The sequence below is a fragment of the Malaclemys terrapin genome, chromosome 1, assembly GCF_027887155.1.
Source record: "Malaclemys terrapin pileata isolate rMalTer1 chromosome 1, rMalTer1.hap1, whole genome shotgun sequence".
Lineage (NCBI taxonomy): Eukaryota > Metazoa > Chordata > Testudines > Emydidae > Malaclemys > Malaclemys terrapin.
The window spans coordinates 243,337,227-243,357,923 of record NC_071505.1 but is presented as its reverse complement, the minus strand read 5'-3'; the positions used below and the strand labels follow the sequence as shown (position 1 = coordinate 243,357,923).

Genomic DNA, 20,697 nt, shown 5'->3' with positions numbered 1-20,697 from the left:
TGTGAGAGAGCGAAAAGGAACAAACCAAACTCTGAATAGTCTTAGCATTGTTATTGTTATAAAGTCACATATTGTGTGGGTTTTTAACCAGGAAAACTTACACCAGTTTAGCTCAATTTGGATGAATCAGAAAAAGTCTGTCAAACTATAGCGAATGGAAATGCAGTACACCAAAGAACTATGAACTATTGAAGGACTCTAACCAGACAAAAGCCTGATGTTTTCCCTTTTTTATGCTGAAATGCACATGCTTTTTTATTTGATTACTAAGGTGTCTGTCTAATCTGAGAGCCAACCTATTGGCCAATCTTCAGATGAACTGAGCTCAATGGGCACAGTTGGATCGGAGCCAAAGGCCCTAAACCATCTTTCTGCTTCCCTTGATCCTTGACCAGGCAGGGGCCAGACTTGCCGCTGGTACATGTAAGAGTGGCCACAGTGTTTGTACAGATATGTATGTGTGTTTATGTATGTCTGAGAGCAGTTGTAGAAGCTACTATAGATTATACAAAAATAGCCCATGTCCCAGTTCCCACTCCGCATAAAACAGAAAGTGGAGAGCTGCTAAAGTGGGTTCTATCTCCCATCTCTTCTGAGGGTGTAGTACTGCCGCTGGCAGCCAAAAGCGAGGATGGAGGTGTCATGAAAATATAGCCCTACGGAACAAATTCTGCCCCTGGTTATTCAATGCAACCCCAGTAGTCAATGGAGTTTGACTGGTACAATGGAGCTGAGAACATTTTTCAGAGATTCTGAAAGGCAATGTAAGGAATTTCCTTAACCTGTTATTGCCCTGGTAAATAGTTTATGGAAACAGTCTTTTTACTAAATCCTAAACCAGTCTTACTGGGTACTCTTCTCCTACCAGTTATCTTCCAACTTCTACCTGTACTGCACTTACATATGGTACTAGCTGTCAGCTTTTTAGCAGCTCTCCCCTTTTTGTGTAATGCAAAGTGGGGACTGGAATATGGGATGGATGTTCAAAATGTGGTGCTGCCCAGCAGTTTTCAGGATAGCTAGCAAACCTGCTCCACCCCATGTGTCCAAAGGATAAGGGATTGCCTCTTTCCTCGAATGGGAGCATTGTTGTACCACTAAATTTTTTTTTTTTTATAGGTTGTCATTTGTTGACGCTGAGCCCAGGCATTGGCCTTAGAGTTACTGAACTTTCAACTTGAACATTTCTCAACTTCCCTGAAAGCTCTGCAGGAATGCAGGCAAGCTACAGTTAACTATTACAGTGGATCAAAATGGCAACTCACTTTTGGACAATATGCTTTCTTCCTTTTGTCCTCCTTTTCCTTCAGACAGAACAGACAGGTATGGCATTTGTTTTGTTGTTGTTGTTTTAATTTGGCTTTGTGGTGATCTTCCTAAAACACAAAAATATTATTTGCCTGGTATTGTTTTAACTTTGTCGTACAGGCTATCATTGAAGCTGACAGGTCCTAATTTTCACCACATTTCTCTTGTGCACTTTAGCAGAAACTGCAATTCAGTTACTGATGCAAAAACCTTGCTTTATTTGACAGTATGTTATTCTATTAACTTCAGTACAATGCTTTCTCTGAACTCCGTACTTATCATCCATAAAGAGTGCCCACATGTGAAGTAAAGTGCCTTCTTACTTGGTCTTTCTAATCATCGTTCTGATGAAAATTGAGTTTATGGTAGAAGGCCAAAAGACATTGCTTTTACGTGATTTGCATAGATGCACTTTTCTGTATTAATGCTCTAGAGTATCTCAGATGTCTGAGGAAAGGATGGGAGAAGGAGAAAGAAGCTCTGCATTTATGCATGACACTCACAGTAATAATAGTAATGATTTTCACTGAAGTTCATCAATCATGTACCACAATATGATTTTAAAAAGATATTTTAAATGCACCAGAAATCAAACTAATGGCAAAAATACACTATCAATCATGCAAGAAAAATGACTCTCATTTTAAAAAATATATTGTGCACTAGATAGTTTTTGTTTTGTTTTTGTTTTAAATCATGGAATTCATTTTTTAAAACCGTGTAAACGGTACTAGAATTAGTCTGTTCTCTTTTCACTTGTTTTTTTAAAGGCTTAACTAAGAAATTACATACAATTTCACAATATTGTTGTGTTCCTAAGTATCATAGCCCCCAGTTCCTTGATCCCTCATTAGATTCACATGGTTCTAGTCTCCTACACCTAAGGAACTGGTCTTTTTTTCTGGCCATTGTACATTATATTTGCTTTCCCAAACACGTAAATTAAAAACCAAATTTGGCTATCTTTATTCAGCAAAGACTCTCAGTAGAGTCAGTCTGAGTAAGGAGTGGAGGATTGGGCCCTTAAATAACAATTGAGGCACAAATCGTTCCCTCCACCTCTACAGAAGAATTTTAAAACCCCATGGATCTTCTCCCAAGGGTTCTAAAGTGGGGAGTGTTGCCTTTCTGGTAACATTTCTCCTCCCTTCCCTGCCCTGTAGAAGCCCCTTCCACAGGTTTGTAAATTTGCTTTGGAGGGGTGGCATGAAGCCAGGGTGGGAGAGGAGGTTGCTAGAGGGACATGCCTAATTCTCCCTCCAAGAAGAATTCTGCGGGCAATTAAATACAGAGTCAGCACTAAGTTTACCATGCACCCTGTCTGTATGGCAGATCTCCAGTTGAAGAAGAGGGTTCTGGATAAGTGTGCTTGTTACACTTAACAAGTATGTATGGTAACATGACTCCATCTGAACCAGATTGTCATGGAGTCCAGGACAGAGCAGGGGGCAATGGAGGCAGGGTAGGGATACAGGACTGCCATGTGGATGGCCCTGCCTCTGGTGGACTCCCTGAGATCTGGGGATTGGCAAGGCTGAACTAACTTCCTATTCTACAGGGTTCAAATCCTGCACTTCCCAATGGAAAATAAAGACAAAACCAGTGCTTAATTTGTGTGAGGGCTTTCCAAGGCTGAGCCCCGGCACCTCTGGGCTTGGCAGTTTATAACCCTGGCACCTCTGGGCTTGCTACATCAGTTATGAAAGTAAAAAAAATGGCACCTCTTTCATTACAAATTAAGCACTGGACAAAATTCCATGATTTCCCAGTCCAATCTGGGCTAAGAAAAGTGCTGGTGCAGTATATGCACTTGTACAACTTTGACATTAATGCAATTCCTTCATATTTCTCTTCATATTAAAAACTGCCTGCTTCCTGACCTATTTTAAGAAGAGACAGAAGTAGATAACGAAAACCATCTATATATTTACATTAGTGCGAGGGTGACCAGATGTCCCATTTTTAAAGGGACAGTCCCGTTTTTTGTGACTTTTTCTTATATAGACACCTATTGCCCCCTCCCCCCCGTCCCATTTTTTCACAGTTGCTATCTGGTAATCCTAATTAGTGCCTCTTGTTGTACAACTTTTCAGTCTTCCTATCGGCCAACAATGCAAATCAAGTTATCTCAAGACATAAGCGTGGGTCTTTCCTAATTATTGAGGAGTTCTTTCAAGGCAACTTGGAAAGAGAGTGCCTAGAAGAAAGATGCACATATGAAGAGGCAAGAGAAGTATTTGAAGACCATGAAGACACTGTAGGTATTTTTTGTTTGTTTGTTTTTCTAAGAATTGCAACACTTGCTGCTTCTTAGCTGGTCAGAAAGTGGCTACACTATGGCAATATTTGATGCTTTGCAATCTAACTGTATTGCCTAGATTTCTCTGCAATGTGAAATCATCTTGCATTGCACCGCAACACTTATTTTGCTACAGTGTTTGAATAAGGGATTGATGATGGGAGAGGGGGCCAAGAAAGAGGTGGTGACTTCCTGGCAGGGACAATCAGCAGCAGCTACGAGGGGAACCCCCTCTACTGAGCAGCAAGCAGATGCCTCCAAGTACAGCATTGTGTAGCGCGCTACCTCTCTGCAGTGCATAAGGTGCATGTTAGGGGAACATTGCCAGGGGCCCTATCTGCAGGGAGAGTGAGGGAAGCAGCTTGGGGAAGGGGTGCCAAGGCCAGCAATATGGGTAGTGGGGCTTCAGGGGGAGTTTGGGAGGGGTTGGTGATGTTGAGAGGCTGGTGCAGCTGGGGTGTGTGTTTGGGGGGGGGGGTGAACCCAAGAGCAGTGTTATCTATACATACATACACACACACATACAGCCACCACCTCTGCTCCCAGCTGCATTTTTCCTGGCTGAGATCCAGCAGGGGAAGCAGCAGAGAGGAGGCAGAAAGGAGTCTTGCTCAGCTAGGGTGACCAGATGTCCGGATTTTATAGGGACAGACCCGATTTTTGCGTCTTTTTCTCATATAGGCTCCTACTACCCCCCACCCCCGTCCCGATTTTTCACACTTGCTGCCTGGTCACCCTATGCTCAGCAGGTGCCACAACACACACCAGTGGCCAGGAAGAGCAACAGCATGGAAAAGTCCACTGTCTGCCATGAGATTCCAGTGGGCCTAAGTGACCAGATGCAGGCCTGAGTGCCATGTGAGACGTGGGACCGGGAGGAAGGAACAATGCATGTAGTGGGGGTGCTGAGAGCCACTGAACCAAACTGTAAACGCTGTATAGAATGGAAACCACTTCAAGCCATGGGGTGCCTCAGCACCCCCAGAGCCTCTAGTTCCAGCACCTATGGGTTTGACACTTGGCAGCCTTGTATTTTAATGCTTGCTCCAACTCTGTTAATGTCAAGGGAAGTGGTCCAAAGCCTGAGTCCTATTCGACTCTCCAGTTAACCAGCACAATCAAAAGTCAGTATTGCCAATTCTGGGAGAGCAAACATAGGGTTACCATCCGTCCGGGTTTCCCCGGACATGTCCGGCTTTTTCAGTGTTAAATGGCCGTCCGGGGGGGATTTCTAATCAAGTAGAAATGTCTGGGATTTCCCCCTTCCCCTTGTGCGGCGCGGCTGATTGAACGCCTGGCCTGATTGAAAGCTGCTCGCAGCCACTAGGGCCTCTAGCAGCCAGAGTCCCTCCCCCTCCCCGCTCCCTCCTCCCCCACAGAGCAGCAGGGGCTGTGTTTAATTCCATGTGGAGCCTGCATTTCTCCCTCTGCCGGGTGAGCAGGGGGAGCAGGGCAGGTGGTGGTGGTGGGGGGGGGGTGTAGAGGCTGCAGGGGCGGGGGGTGCAGAGGCTGCAGGGCAAGTGGGGGTGCAGAGACTGCAGGGTGAGAAGGAGCAGGGCAGGCAAGGGCATAGGGGCTGCGGGGCGAGTGGGGAGCAGGGAAGCACTTAGCAACCCCCAACCAAGATCAGAGCGGGAGGGAGGAGGGGGAATGTGGGGTGCTCAGAGGAGGGGGCAGAGTTGGGGCAGGGACTTTGGGGAAGGGGTTGGAATGGGGGCGGAGAAGGGGTGGGGTTGGGACGGGGCCGGGGGTGGGGAAGGGGCGGAGTTGGGGCGGGACCGGGGCCCCGTGGAGTGTCCTCTTTTTTAAATGTTTGAATATGGTAACCCTAACAAACATTGTGAGAGGGACCAAATAAATAAATCATGAAATTGGCATAAATATCATAAGATGTTCTTTAATTTATATTTCTGTTCTGATGTTTGAAATGTTAGGCTGTTTTATGCCTGCACTTCAGGAAACTCAGCCTGAAATGTGTACACACACACTGGGGGAACTCGGCTATTTCACATATCCTTTAAAACAGATTTTATATTTTAAAAAATTAACGTCTGTCACTGATGGTGCAATACACAACAAATCAAAACACGTCCGAACTTTCTGCTGTTTGGGGCCCAGGTGACAGAGCTTGGGGCTCCCTTCCCAGGCTGATGGTGTTGTGGGGGGAAGATTTCAAGTGGTGATCACTGCCAGACTTGGGGACAATGGGGTTAGGTATTGTAATGATACATTGTCACATCATTGTCCAGATGTTTCTTACATGCCACACATATTTCTCCTTCCCTCCCTAATATTTTTTTCATAGGAAATATTTATTTTGGAATAAAGTAATAGATTCTGATCCTGTACTCCTGACTCAAGGAAAAGTCTCATTGCATTCAGTGGGAAGTTTGCCTGAGTAAAGAGTATAGGACCAGGACCAAAGTTTGTGTGACTATTTACCTTTTAAGCATAGACTATAAGATTTGTTCTCTTGCACATTTTATGTTGTGACAAAGTATTTGTGGGGAAAGGTATTAGCCAAGAGTTGTAACAATATTTCTTTTCTTTTTAAATTTTTCAGAAGAAGTTTTGGGCTGGCTATTTCAGTAAGTTGACTGTTCAATCTCTTTTTCTAGAATGATTTTATGAAGGGATCATTACAGTTAGGATTATGGAATTTAAAAGACTCTCGAGTAGTTTATTCAACTTGCACATTATTTTACGTATCCTACTACTGTTTAGCAAGCATCTGAAGTGGGAGGAGAAGATGTACACAAAAAAAGAGTAGGAGTGGAGTCATTAAAAGCAAGCCATCTGAGAAATAATTAACAGTCAAGACTGTAAATCAAAAAAATAGGGTTAGACTACTTGGCTAGATGCAATGACATTAAATAGGCTATTTCTTTTATTGTTTTCCCTATGCAAGGCTGGGCTAAGTTAATCTGGGACTCTGGGCACTCCACAACATGGAGCCCTATGTGGCTCCAGTCACCTAGAACCATCCTATACCATTGCCTTGTTCCCTACCTTGGAATGGCAGTGGTAAGGGGCCTCTTCTTCCCCCCAGAGCAACAGCAAGAGCCCTTATTCTGTCAAGAGGAGCCAGAGTTGTAGTAGAGGTCCACCTTCCCCCTTCCCCCTTCCCCCTCTGCCCCCCCTCCCCCCACTCCAGAGATGTAGGGATGGCAGCAAGGGGATGCAGGCAGTACTCGGCACAGCACCCAGGATGTATCTACAAGGTGGGTAGTTGGGCCAGCCCTGCGTGCACCCTCCCCGCCTGCTTCACACACACACAATCCTATGTCGGGGTGGTGTTGGCAGGGCATTCCCAGAGCATGGGTCTTAAACCAGATCTACACTTACAAACTTTTGTGAGCATACCTGGGTCAGTCAGAGGTGTGAGGAAGTGTGATTTGTGACCAACACAGCTGTGCTGGTAAAAGATTCCATGCTGGGAAGAAAGCTCTGTCATGAATAGGAATTTGTCCCTGTTGATGACTCCTATTACTCTTACTGATGCAACATTCATTCAGGTGGCAGACAGTGCTCCTCAAACCCATGCCAGCATGATGGTGTGTGTCAGGACAGCATTCGCAGCTACACCTGCACCTGCATGGATGCTTATGAAGGACCGAACTGTAATTTCGGTAAGGCAACATTTCCTCTAGAAGCTACCACGGAAACTATATGGACCTCATGCAGACAGTCTATATTGTTTGTTTTATGTTAAAATATGTGATTCCTAGTGGAGGATGCATGACAGTGACGCATGGGAAGAGGGGATATGAATTGTTCATCTCAACAACCTGAGGTAAATCCGCTAAAATGTTAATGCAGCGTGTGGCTGCATTAACTTTGCTGTGCCCTGTCACCTTCCTTCTATCCTGGAGAGACTGAGGAGGGAGCAAAGGGCAGAAGAAACCCTGGCACCATGGCACCAGTGAAGCCGCAACGGAGGCAGGATTGAGAGCCTGGAGCCAGGGCAGAGGGCCTCTGTATGGATGGCCCTCTGCTCATCATCCAAAGGTTCTCAAAGTGTGGTCTGCAGATCACTTGTTAGCTGGTCACATGGTGCTCTCTCTACTCCAGACGCTATTGCCTTAAATATGTTCCTAATATTACTTCTCCAGGTAAGCAATTGCTGTAGTTGCCAGAGGGAAACTGTATGATTGCAAATAGCAGGGAAAATTGCCCCCACCATCATGAATGAGAGGTCAGCAGGTGCCCACACAGGACAATCCATTAAGATATGGTCCAACTCCTGAAAATGTTTGGCAACCCTGCTGTAGTGGATTCCTCTCAAGGTTCCCATGGAGTGAGTATGGGAGCTAAACTACTGCCCATCTGATCAAATGATCTGGGGGAAACTCGATGGGGGATCTTTGTGGAGATTTCCTCCATGGGTCCCAGGATTCTTTTTCTTTGGTTTTTTTTTTTGTTAGAGGGGGCAATCCAACTCAGTTTTACTCCGTCCTGACTCAGGCAAACATCCACTGACTTCAGTGGGAGTTTGCCACAGTAAGAACTGAGTAAGGACCTCAGGTACTAGTCCCTAGGACAAAGGAAGTCTATCCCAAAAAGTGAATTTCTGCCATGTTGATGTTATCCTTAAGAAAAAACTGAAAGATTCAAAGTTTAAATTTTCGGGGTGCCAAGGCCTCTTCCAGTGTGAACAGGCTAATTAGTTACGAAGATCCGACTCTTTAGAAAGTATTTTGTTGGGATTCAGACTCACAGACCCCCCATTTTCTACATCAGATATGTAGCTTTTTGATGCATAAAGATAACGTAAATAATACTTGTGCTCTTCTTAGGTCTATTCTGCATTTTACAAGCACTTTTGAGCAAATTGCTCAGAACTTGAGCACATACTTCATAATTAGTCAATTGTTACTATTTACTGTTTTATTTACATAACAAACTGGAGGACACAGGCAGTCTCATTTACATGGAGCTGACTACTTTTTTTTAAGAATTCCCTATTCTAGAAAGTCCTTTACACCGACAAACTGACTGATAACAAAGCTTAAATGTTTTTCTGGTCTAGTTTAGAATGTGAATGGATATCAATTTAACTAGACAAGGATAGAAAAAGTAATAGTACTTAAAAACACATTGGGCCAGGTCCTTGAATCTGCTGCTTAGTGCTACTTCACCAACCTTAAAACCAGTGCATTTGGTTATTTGGGGATTTGCCCTGGTATGGAGGAATCCCTGGGTGCTGTGGGCCAATTTAGCCCCTCTGGCATAGGTGGTGTAGCTGGGAAAAGGGGCAATGGCAGGGTGATGGGTATCATAGGCTAGGGGAGGTTGTGCCTCCCCAAACAGCCTGGTCTGGCCCTGCTATGCTCCATCCCTAGGAGGCCCCCTCCTGCAGTGCCTGATGTTCTGCCTTGGTCCAGGCTGACTGGGGCTGGGCAGCCTATCGTGGGGACTCGGGGTGGCTGGCGCTGTGCTGCCTACCTGGTGCTTGGACTGTGCTGCCTGGCACTCTGGGGCTGAGGGTGCTGCTGCCACTCTGCGAGGTGCTCCAGGGTGGGGGGGCTCTGGGCTTCTGGGGGGGGAGGGCACAAGGGGAGGGGAAGAAGCAGAGCCTCAGGTAGAAGGGGAGGGGCTGGGGGCTAGCCTCCCCCAATGGCTAGGTGACCAGCCACTAATGGGCAATGGCCACAGTCATCTTTAGCTCTGGCAGTCCCCAACCATGGAATGCCTCCTTGGGGACCATTGCCACTGGCACAACTTAGCTCATCCCTTGCCGCTGGACCTGCACAGCCCCAAGCCTCACAGAGCCACAAAAACGGCTTAAAGGCAGCTTTGATGCCTCCTCATCCCTGAGCTGTGTCAGGTACCAAATGTCCAGTCTTGGGGATCTGCCTATTATTTTTAATATTGTTTAGTGCCAAGCAAATCTCAAGTGTTTGCCCAGCTATGCGAACTGAAGAGACTGGCTCTGTTTCAGAGGCAAGAAATGCTTCTTTTATTTTCTGTTCTTTTACATTGGTTGCTGTTAAATTTAAATTTTCTTGGCATGAGCATAAAAAGAGCCAAAAAAGAACAGCTTAAGTCCTTTATTTTTTAAGCAACTCCTGCCTCCATAAAAAGTACAATCATTCTCTTCCTTCAAAGACACCTGGCACTCAGTGCAAATACATGTCATGGCACTTTCCATGCAGAGAAGAGCTAGTGTTACTTTAGCTAGTACGACCTACAAACACAATCCTGAAATACATCCTGCCTGATCCAGTGGGGTAGGGAGCAATTCACTTTACAATGACTTCATGGGAGTTGCTGCGGCTCAGTACCTCTCCAACAAGTTAAAAAGAGGGAGTAGCAAGAATTGCTTAAATGATGAGCTCAGAAGAGCATGAAAAGTGAGCAAATGTCATTGCTTAGCAAAACAGGGCCCATGGTGTGCAGGAAAATCCCAGTTTATTGCTCAATTGTTGTTTCTCAGCGCTTTGCTTTTGTTGTTCTCTTTAGCTAAAAATGAGTGTCAACACAAAACTAGAGAGGGATGTCAACACTTCTGCTATCCAGGATCTCAGTCCTACCGCTGCGCATGTGCAAAAGGCTATGAACTTGGGGAAGATAAAAAATCATGCATTCCAAGAGGTAAGTATAAAAAGAAGTCAGAAGAGAGCATGCTTAGACCCAGGGTAGGCAGGCTGGGGGAACGGCATCAATAGGAGCTATTATGACTGCACTGAGACCATTAGAATGAACCAAAAGGAGGTGTCCTGAGAGCTCCAGTAATGATGAATTTCCAGAGAAAAAATAAATACAAGGTTGCTCAAACACAGCTTTAGAGCAAAGCAAATCCTAAAATTCATTCACTGGGCCAGATTTTCCAAACACTTCCAGTGTAGAAGAGTATCTCTTCTGAAATCAATTGAGTTACGTCTTTAAAACAGGTGTGAGAGGAGACTCAGGCCCATTGTTTTTATTTTGCCTGTGTCTTTTTTTTTTTTGTGGTTGCTGCCATGAGATCAACTCTCCCTGCTGCAGTCAGGGTAGCACATGCCTATGCAGTGAATAGCTGTGAGAGCAGCCCTGATCAGGGGCGGCTCCAGGCACCAGTGTGCCAAGTGCGTGCCTGGGGCGGCAAGCTGTGGGGGGGCGGACTGCCAGTTGCCGTGAGGGCAGCAGTCAGGCTGCCTTTGGCGGCATGCCTGCGGGAGGTCTGCTGGTCCCGCGGCTTCGGCAGCAATTCGGCGACGGGGATGCCAAAGCCACGGGACCAGCAGAATTCCCGCAGGCATGCCGCTGAAGGCTGCCTGACTGCCGTGCTTGGAGCGGAAAAATACATAGAGCCGCCCCTGGCCCTGATCCTCCTACGTCAATGGGCCAGATGGGGGAAGGGACAGTGCCTCAAAGGCAGCTGAGCTCCCTTCCATGTGTGGAGGCCCCTCTACACATGTATCAATGGGGTTATGGTCTGGCATCAAGATTTTAGGAGGCACTGCTCCTTGGCAGCTATGCCACTTTTTTTTTCTCCCTTCCACCAACTAGCACACCCACACTGCTCAGTATCAAATAGCCCTCTGATCCCTCTTATTTAGGGTGACCTTATGTCCTGTTTTGGCCGGGACAATCCCCTTTTAAAGCCCTGTCTCAGACATTTTGATTTTGTTTTGACGACACTGGGCATTTGTCCCATTTGCTCTTGACAACTGATCGTCACGTGGCAAAAGCAAATGGGACAAATGCCCAGTTTTGCGCCAAAAAAAAAAAAAAAAAAAAAAAAAAGTGGGGCATGTTCCCCTGAGTGAGGTGCAGAGGAATGTTGGTGGGGAGGTGGCAAATGGCAATGCCACCATGCACAACTGCAGTGATGCCAGGTGTCTTCAGCCAACCTCACACGGGGGGGATGGTTTGAGCAAGCCCCATGCGGTGTCCCATTTTCCCTTTGGGAAATATGGTCACTCTAGTCCTACTTCCATCCCTCTCCTCTCCCCAATGGTAACTCGTCACACTCAGTAGCCTCTAGACATATCTGTCTGAGGGCTGGTGAACCACAGATTTGATGTTGCCCTCAGCATAGCTCCTAACTGACATTTATAGCTATACCTCAGAAACAACATACTTTGGCACAACTGGCAAATTATTTCATAGGCAGACAAGCACTGGGAAAGCAAGAGGCAAGGTAAGACAGTTCTGTGGTGATATAGCAGCGCTCCTTTATGGGTGTGGAGGGACTGGGGGGGATGGGGCCTGCACAGCACCTGCTTGCTCTTTGGAGCCATGAATAATTTGACTCAGTGGTTGGAAAGGGTGGGGTCCTTTTAGGGCATGTCATCATTTTTCCAACTGGACAAGGTCGCATGTTGGGCCTCCCTATGTAGGCTAGAAGAGTAGGGCCACATTGCTTATGAAAGGGACTTGTGCTCCCCCAATCCAGAAGATGTCTGGAGTCTGTTTGGGAGCAAGGTTGATGTTTCACTGGCTCCCCAATTCAGTATATATAAGCCCAATCCCTGCCTCTTATTAGGCAGTAAAATATTTGACAGGGTAGGGGAAGCGCCTGGTACAACGTATTGCAAATGTTCACTAGTTGGCAGCGGTGTTACTGGTTTAAATCTTGTAGTAGAGGAGCGATCTTTTCTCCAAAACTGTACCTGCCAGCAGATGGTAGTATATTCATAATTGCTTTGACCATAGCAATAAGAGAATTATTTTGTCCAGCCAAATAGTGAAACAGTGTCCCTACCCTCAAGGACTCACAAACTGAAAAGATAAGTTTCAAAGGGTTGGATTTTGTTTGATATAAATATCAAGCACTCATTGCAATGGGAAATTATGAAAGAAGCAAACAATAAATAAACCATTGATCTTCCAAAGTCATTAGCAAGCTACTAGAAACTGAGGATCTGGCCCTCCATTTTGAGGGGTTGGTGGGGGAAGGGAAGAACCAGTGATCTTAAAGCGTTAAAATGGGAACACCACAATATGTTCGGGATAGTGGTGATCTTCAAACATCACCACAAAATTTAAAAATTTTTGCATGTCTTTTTCTTTTAACCATTGCTAGATCAATGTGCATGTGGCAGACTTGATGACGTTAAATTCCTTCAGCCTCGTTATTTTAAGACGACTTGCAACAGAGGATTCCCTTGGCAGGTATTTATAGAGATCTTTGGAAATACTGTTAGTGTAGAAAAGTCTATAGTAAAGCAGTGTTCTCAGATGCAACACACTTCTTATCTTCGAGTACTTAAAACATTTTTTGAAGATTTAACTAAGCAAGAGGTCAGATAAGTAGAAGCAAAGAGGTGATAGACAGTAGAAGACAGCAAGACCCATTATTACAAACTGTTGTAGTCAACCTCCTTGAAAAATAAGAAAAGTAACTTACTGTATTTAAATGTCACAATTTATAAATTATGTTTGGCAGCATCTCATTCCTTGCACTTACCTTTGCACTATTAGAAAACTTACTAGAGCATCAAGTATCAATATAGCAGGATTCTACCATTTTTTCAATATAATTTGAAAGTCGTATGACTCAGTGCTTATGTAAGGGGAACCCCTTCTGAATTGTCAGTCGCATAATATATGGTATATTATTAGATATTTAGTGCTACCTTCTTCTCTCTTCACTACTACAACCCTATTTGATTTCTTTGCAACTGCAGCTGTTGATGGGCTAAATTAGGGCTACCATACGTCCAGATTTCCCCGGCCATGTCCGGCTTTTCGCTCTTTAAATAGCCTTCCGGGGGGAATTTCTAAAAATCTAAAAATGTTCGGGATTTCCCCCCGGTTGGCTATTTAAAGAGCGAAAAGCGGCTGACAGGGCAGCCCGAGCGCCACTCGCATTGGGGCCTCGGCAGCCAAAGCCCCTTCCCGGCTCCCCCCATCCCCTGCAGCCTTAGCACGCCGCCCGGCAGTGCCGGGGGGCGGGGCTGTGCGCCTGTGCGGTAACGCGCAGGCCAGAGCCCTTCCCCCCCCTCCTCCACAGCCTCAGCATGCCACTCGGCGGGGCAGGGCGCTCCTTGGGGCGCGGAGCCAGACACCTGCTCTAACCCAAGTGGCACAGTAGGGGGGCTGGGGAGTTGGAGAAGGGGGGCAGTCAGGGTAAGGGGGGTGTGGATGGGTCTGTGGTTTGGGGGGGTTGTCAGGGCAGGAGTGTGGAGAGGGGTTGGGACAGTCAGGGACAGGGAGCAGTGGGGGTTAGATGGGTTGGGGGTTCTGGGGTGGCTGTGGGGGTGGGAAGTGGGAGGGAGTGGCTAGGGGGCAGGGCTACACCCCTGCCCCCCCCCCGAATGTCCTCTTTTTTGAAAGTTCAGATATGGTAACCCTAGAGTGGGAGGTTTTCTGGATGCTTAAATAGGAATGAGATCCCCGGGGCTAATAGGGCAGAATGTGGACATTTCATTTGAAAGATAATTAAATTACAAATCTTAGCTGTTTATAATAATTCAGTATTTTGCTCTTATCCCATCATATTACAAAGTCAGGGCCGTCCTTAGGCATACACAGCATACACGGCTGCGTAGAGCACCTGAAAATTTGGGGCACCACTGGGTCTTAGTGTCCACCCGCCCAGCTCTTCCTAGCCCTGTTCTGACCCTTCCTGCAGGCTCCCACAGCTAGCTGCTGCAGCCTGGTGACTCTGACTCCGGAGGGGATCTAGTAACTAAAAAGTGAGAAGCCTACCCAGACCTATTAGCACAACATTGAAACTGTTAAAGAGACATTCAAGTGGTAATGAAGCCATTTAACAGGCATTTGCCAATCCCCAGCTATATACTGTCAGTTTCTGAATTTACTGACAAAAACAGTTGTGCATTACCGTAATATTTACTCAGAACATGTTAGTCTACAGGACCTTAGTTTAAAATTTGCCTTAAAAATATTTCATTAGTGAGTTGGTGAAGATTACAAAATCACATCTCTAAAAAAATCCTTGCATAGATTTTTAGATGCATAATCATCTTTAGCCTTAAATGCTTGGATCTTCATAGTTTTTTAAATAAATCCTTCAAAAGACTACCCTTATCTAAAATACACATTTTAATTTTAATTACTATAGTTAAAAATAACTTGCTTCCCAAGTAAAAAAAAACTTGCTTCCAAAATCTTCCTGTCCATCCCTTTCTCCCTTCACCGCCCCCTCCCTCCCCCAGAGAGCCCTTAAAGGGACAACACCCTTTTCCTTCCAGATAGTCAGAAGAAAAGAAAGGGAAACTCTTTGTCCAGCTATCAGATGAACTAGTCTCAAGAGAACCCTCCAGCAAAATCAGTACCTCATAAGATATAAAATCCTTTCTTAGGACTAAAATCTTTAGAAACATATTTTTTAAAGTTGATGAAATTTCATCAACATGTCTATTGTTATGGAGATCACACACAGTAAATTAGTGTTCCCTTTTTCTAAAAGCAATGAACATTGTTATGAACACACCAAACCTCTGTGACTGATTAATTTAAAATAATGTCTTTGTTTCAGTGAGTTAAATATGTAGTAATCTGAAATGATTACTTTATGAAGGCTTAAGAGGACATTTAAAATATAAAATCAGCTTAGAAATACTGATTAAGAAAATGTAAAACAGAAGAGCTGCATCATGCATATTCCAGAATATTTAGTGTTGTATTCAGCAAGACAGCTGACTCTAACTTACTGCAAAGTTTTGCAAATAAATCTCTGACAAACTTCAGGGCATATTAAAACAAAAACAAACAAACAAACAAAAACTGTGACTGACATTTTTTTATTCCTAAATTTAGTGCTTTTAATTGGGTACCTTCTGCATGTCCAGTAAGGTGACCAGATCACCCAGGTCAAATATCGGGACATGGGGGAGACGGGGCAGGGACAGAGCAAAAAAACAACCCCACCCCTTCCTCCTCCCTCCGCAAGTGCTGGAGGGAGGCCCCGGAGATGCAGGGGGAGCGCTGGGCCGGGGTGAGTGTCAGTCCGGCCTGGCCCCGAGCAGGCAGGACTTGGGCGCCGACCTGGAGGAAGAGTAGGGGGACGGCAGGCGGCGGCTGTTCTCCCCACCTGGGCATTGGGACTTGGGAGCAGCCGCTGCTGCAGCTCCCACTGCCGTGGGGGGAGGAAGCAGCCGCTGGCCAAGCTCGGCGGCTGCGGCTCTGGCGCCTGTGAACCCCCCCGAGCCTGCGCCTGTTGCGGGGACCCAGCAGTGTGCACGCTGCGCCCAGCCCTTGGCCAGTCGCATCGGGCTGGCTGCCCAGCTGGTGCAATCCTGCGGGCGGCCCTGGAGTGGGGGCAGCTGGCCCCAGGCCCCAGCCCCCCCCCATCCTGCTCGGGTCCCACAGGGGAATGAACGGGGCTGGGCTGCCGATGTCTCCGCCCCGGGCCGTCGTGGGATTGCACCAGCTGCGCAGCCAGCCGTGCAGCCAGCCCAGACGTGACTGGCCAGGGGCTCGGCGCAGCGTGCGCGCTGCTGGGTCCCCGCAACAGGCCCGGGTGGTTCGGGCGCCAGAGCCACAGCTGCCGAGCGCCATGGCTGCTTCCTCCGGTGGGAGCTGCAGCAGCGGCTGCTCCCGAGTCCCACTGCCCGGGGGGGAGAACAGCCGCTGCCTGGCCCTGCGGGCTGCCCCCCTACTCTCTCTACCGCCCGACTGAGTCCTGCCTGCGCTCGGGGCCAGGCTGGACTCACTCACCCCGGCCCCGCGCTCCCCCTGCATCTCCAGGGCCTCCCTCCAGCGCTTGTGGAGGGAGGAGGAATTGCGTGCTTGGGAAAGAGGCGGGGATTTGGGGAGGGAGCGGGTGGAGTGGGGGGGGGGCACGAGCCCTTCCGGGCTCTGGCGCCTTTACTTGTTTCTCCATTGTCCCGACCTAACATTGGTTGAGACGTGGGACAAACAAGCAAATATCGGGACAGTCCCTATAAAATCGGGACGTCTGGTCACCCTAATGTCCAGTCTTCACTATGGTTACCATATTTCAGCAAGCAAAAAAGAGGACGGGAGGAGCCCCGCCCTAGCCCCACCCCTGCCCCTCCCACTTCCCGCCCCCCCAGAACCCCCAACCCTCCCCCCGTTCCTTGTCCCCTGACTGCCCCCTCCTGGGACCCCTGCCCCTAACTGCCCCCCAGGACTCCACCCCCTATCTAAGCCTCCCTGCCTCTTGTCCCCTGACTGCCCCAACCCTTATCCACACCCCCACCCCCAGACAGACCCCTGGGACTCCCACGCCCCATCCAACCACTCCCCACCCCCTGACAGCCCCCCCCCAGAACTCCCAACCCATCTAAACCCCTCTGCTCCCTGTCCCCTGACTGCTCCGATCCCTCTCCCCACTCCTGCTCCCTGACATCTCCCCCCCAGAACTCCCAGCCCCCCGCCCCCCCGCTCCTTGTCCCCTGACTGCCCCCTCCTGGGACCCCTGCTCCTAACTGCCCTCCAGAACCCCACCCCCTACCTAAGACTCCCTGTTCCTTGTCCCCTAACTGCCCCCCTCCTAAGACCCCCCCCAACTGCCCCCCAGGACCCTACCCCTACCTGTACCCTGACTGCCCAAAACTTTCTCCACTCCCCCCAAAAAGCCCCCCCCGAACTCCCGACCCCTCCCCGTTTCTTGACTGTCCCCTCCAGAACCTCCCTGCCCCTTCTTCTGCCCCCCGGCCCCCTTACCCTGCTGCTCAGAACAGGGTGTTGGGCTCTGTGCGAGCCGGACACCTGGCTGCGCTCCCCAGCACAACACACAACCCGGTCCCCGGCCCTGCACAGTGCTGCTGGAGCGGGGCGCGGGGCTGCCGGGGAGGAGGAGCTGCCAGCTCAGAATGCAGGGAGTGGGGGAGGAGCTCCTCTACAGCTGCTCCGGACTCCAGCCCGTGACTTTCCTGCAGCCCTCCCAGCCGTTCGCTCTGCTCTGCCGGGGGAGGGAGGAAATCCCGGACATTTTGAGTGATTTACAAATTCCCCCCGGACGCTATTTTTAGCACAAAAAGGAGGACATGTCTGGGTAAATCCGGACGAATGGTAACCCTAGTCTTCACCATCTGGCATGCAGTGGAACACATGCTCCATTTTCTTTAGAAAGAAATTGCAGAAGAGTGGGGTTTTTTTCAAATGTCATTTGCTTCATTTGGATTCATGGATTTGGCTGGAAGGGGTGAGCAGGGTGGGGGAGGGAAGAAAGAAGGGAGACAGTGGGGAGAGGGAAAGGCCTGGGCAGAATAGGGCAGGGCCTGGGGGAGAGCAGGAATGGAGTATGGGTGGGGCCACAGGCAGAAGAGGTGGGCTGGGGAGCTAACCTCCCCAAGTGGCAGCTTCACCCAACTGCCCATGACAGCAGGTAAGAGCAGGTCGGCTCACGCACACCCAGCACGCACTGCAGTCTCCTTAGGCAGGGGCCGAATTCACAGAGCCTAATGCGTTGGTGCTGCACATTCTGCCTGAGGGAGAAGATAGGGGAGGTCTCTGCAGGGAAACGTGAGTCTCCGCTGCCGTGAGGCAGACTGGGCATCTTGGTATCCTTTGCTGACTCGTCCCTTCCCCCTCCCCAGGCTGCTGTCAGGCATAGGGGCACCAGTTTAATAATATGGTGCAGGGCCCCACCAATCCTGAGGACGGCCCTGTACAAAGTTAAAGACAACAGCAGAATTTACTGTTTTTTGTTTTATAGGTCCTGTTGCTAAATTCGGAAGGAAAGGGATTCTGTGGAGGTGTTCTTGTGAAGAGCAACTTTGTGTTGACTACAGCTGAGTGTGCCCTTTTGCACAATCATTCTGATATCAGGGTTAGGACTGGTAAGTGATCAAGCTTTCTCCTCACCCCTCCCCGCACATTGTCAATCTACATTTTTGTGTTGTCAAAGCATACTTCCAAAGAGTTTACATATAAAAATTGCCATTTCAGAACATTCTGTCTATCCCAGGAAACAGTGTCTGCATTTAAAATATTTTACTTATAGGGAACAATTGGCAATGTTCATTCACGCCCATTTTTATTGTATATTTTACTTTGTCATCCTGAAATTATAGTTTCTTCCTATTCACTCACACCTGTATGCTCCTGAAGAGTTAAAAAGCATCTTCAAAATTTGTATAACCAGGATCTGATATGCTTAATTGCTGTAAAATCAACACCTACTAGTAGCTTCTGCCTTTATCATACCCTTATTTCACAGTAATGGTGGTAGCTATGTTGGCAGCATGGCTCCCATAACTATTAGCAATTAATCTGTGTTCACCTTTGGTGAAAGATGCTAAAACTATTTCTAAGAGCAGTGAACATGTCATAACTTCACAGGGAATAACAGGATGCATGGAGCTGCACAGGTAATAGATGTGAATGAGAAACACATACATATACGGTACGATGAAGCTACTGGTGAAAATAACCTTGCATTGCTACAACTCGGACAGCACATTGAGTGCAACAACTACCACCATCCTATATGTCTTCCTGACAAAGACTTTGCAGAACATGTTTTGATGCCACAGTTGGCAGGCACTGTCAGTGGCTGGAAACTGGAAGAAAGCGAGGTGAGAGGTTCACTAGTTGAGTTGCAGGTTTCCTACCTTGCTGAAAGGGAATGTGAACAAATACTCAATACAAGTCTTACGAACAGACAGTACTGTGGACATCACCCAGAACCTGTGGACTGGCAGCTGGCAGGAGGAAACTTTATCGCCTATGACTACAAAGGCACTTGGTTTCTGACAGGTATTTTTGGAGCTTGGCCAACTAATGTAAGTAACTGGCAACCATTTATTTTCGCAAAGACTTCAAGATATATGATGTGGTTCAAACAAAAAACTGAATAAAAGAAAGTCCCCACAGCACCAACTCCATAACTGCAATTACAAAGAGCACTTGGATGCAGCAATTGGACTGGTTTCAGCAAGGTCAGCCTGTATTGTGTTGTAATGTTAATACTGTAAATATTTATCTGTAGTTCATCCCTCAAACAAAATCCATTCTCTTTCCAAAGACAGGATTGAGGACTGGTGTAGTAGACATGTGGCTACTTCACTGTGAAAAGAATGAGTTTGAATTTGTACAGCACTGTTCATCTAAGCTGCTCCTAAGAGATCTTAAAATTTTTACTGATTCATTTATTTTTAATACACAATCATTTTCCCTACTCACTGAAATGTCCCTACTGCAGTTACTGTTTCAGGGACCAGTGATGTTCACTGTGGTATATGGCCAAATCCTGCACAACTTTATTCATGTAAGTACTTGTAAAGCGTCCCCTGACTTGGATTACTTGAGTAAAGATTTGCTGAATCAGACCCTAGAACAGGAATAGTCTAAAAATCAGACATAAGTGAAGTGATTCCTCAAGTCACAACTACCCAGGCAGGCTGCCCAAGGGGCAGCAACAGAGTGGCCCTTGCTTGCCAATTGATGACCTTGCCCCATTTGAGCAAAAGCAAAATAAAAAGTTAATGCATCACTACCATGTACTTTGTTCATCTGACAAGTGTAATTTAGCTTTAATTATTGCTGATGCTTCATTGTATGTTTTGTAAAAGTAATGAAATCGCTGCAAGACAAGAGCTCATTGCAGTGCCCTGCTTCTACATTCTTGCTAGTGAGTAGGGACAGTCAAGTCAGAACAACCCAGCTGAAACAAAGTACTCCATTTTGATTCAAATCCTTCTGAAACTGTGCCATCAAATGTCACTGGATGTACCCTTGTGAAATGTAATGATTTTGATGAAACAGCATTTTCTGACAAGAAACTGTTCAGCCTAAGCTTTTTGACCATCTCTATTTACATTGTAGTAGGGCCTAGAGCTGCCCAGTGTGGTTGAAGCCCTACGGTGCTAGGCACTGTACAAATAGATAGTAAATGATGATCCCTGCCCCAGAGAACTTGCATGCTAAAGACAAGACAAACAGGTAAATGAGACAAGTGGGCTGAGGTGGAAGCTAGGGGAGATGGAGTTACAGAAAGAATAGGCTGTACATTAGTCTTAGCCAATCAGGAGCAGTGATCACACCCCAGTCCCTGCCGGTTTTGTTTGTCCTACAGAAAGAGGGGCAGTTTGAATAGAGCACATCTATTTTCCTCCCTAATCCTACAGCACTAAGGTCAATGGGAATGGGATTCAAAAAATAAAGAGGCTTGGATTCTTTTCCTAGTACTGCATGTTTTAGTTATCCACTCTCAAACTCTCCTTAAA

The 20,697-nt window shown here is 47.2% G+C and overlaps 1 protein-coding gene across 1 annotated transcript; it reads left to right on the top strand.

Moving 5' to 3' along the window:
• The first annotated feature begins 1,171 nt into the window (after positions 1–1,171).
• On the top strand, positions 1,172–19,964 carry PROZ (protein Z, vitamin K dependent plasma glycoprotein). The gene is made up of 8 exons (XM_054011137.1): positions 1,172–1,323; positions 3,402–3,565; positions 6,171–6,195; positions 7,123–7,236; positions 10,070–10,201; positions 12,618–12,706; positions 18,186–18,309; positions 18,812–19,964. Exons 1-8 carry the CDS (start codon positions 1,254–1,256, stop codon positions 19,327–19,329), a joined length of 1,236 nt encoding a protein of 411 aa, XP_053867112.1. The 5' UTR covers positions 1,172–1,253; the 3' UTR covers positions 19,330–19,964.
• The last annotated feature ends 733 nt before the right edge of the window (positions 19,965–20,697 follow it).

Excerpts from the sequence above, each read along its gene's own strand:
- PROZ (XM_054011137.1), top strand. The coding sequence starts at position 1,254 with ATGGCAACTCACTTTTGGACAATATGCTTTCTTCCTTTTGTCCTCCTT. Across the intron at positions 3,566-6,170 it reads TTGAAGACCATGAAGACACT|AAGAAGTTTTGGGCTGGCTA; the intron begins GTAGGTATTTTT and ends TAAATTTTTCAG. Across the intron at positions 10,202-12,617 it reads AAAATCATGCATTCCAAGAG|ATCAATGTGCATGTGGCAGA; the intron begins GTAAGTATAAAA and ends AACCATTGCTAG.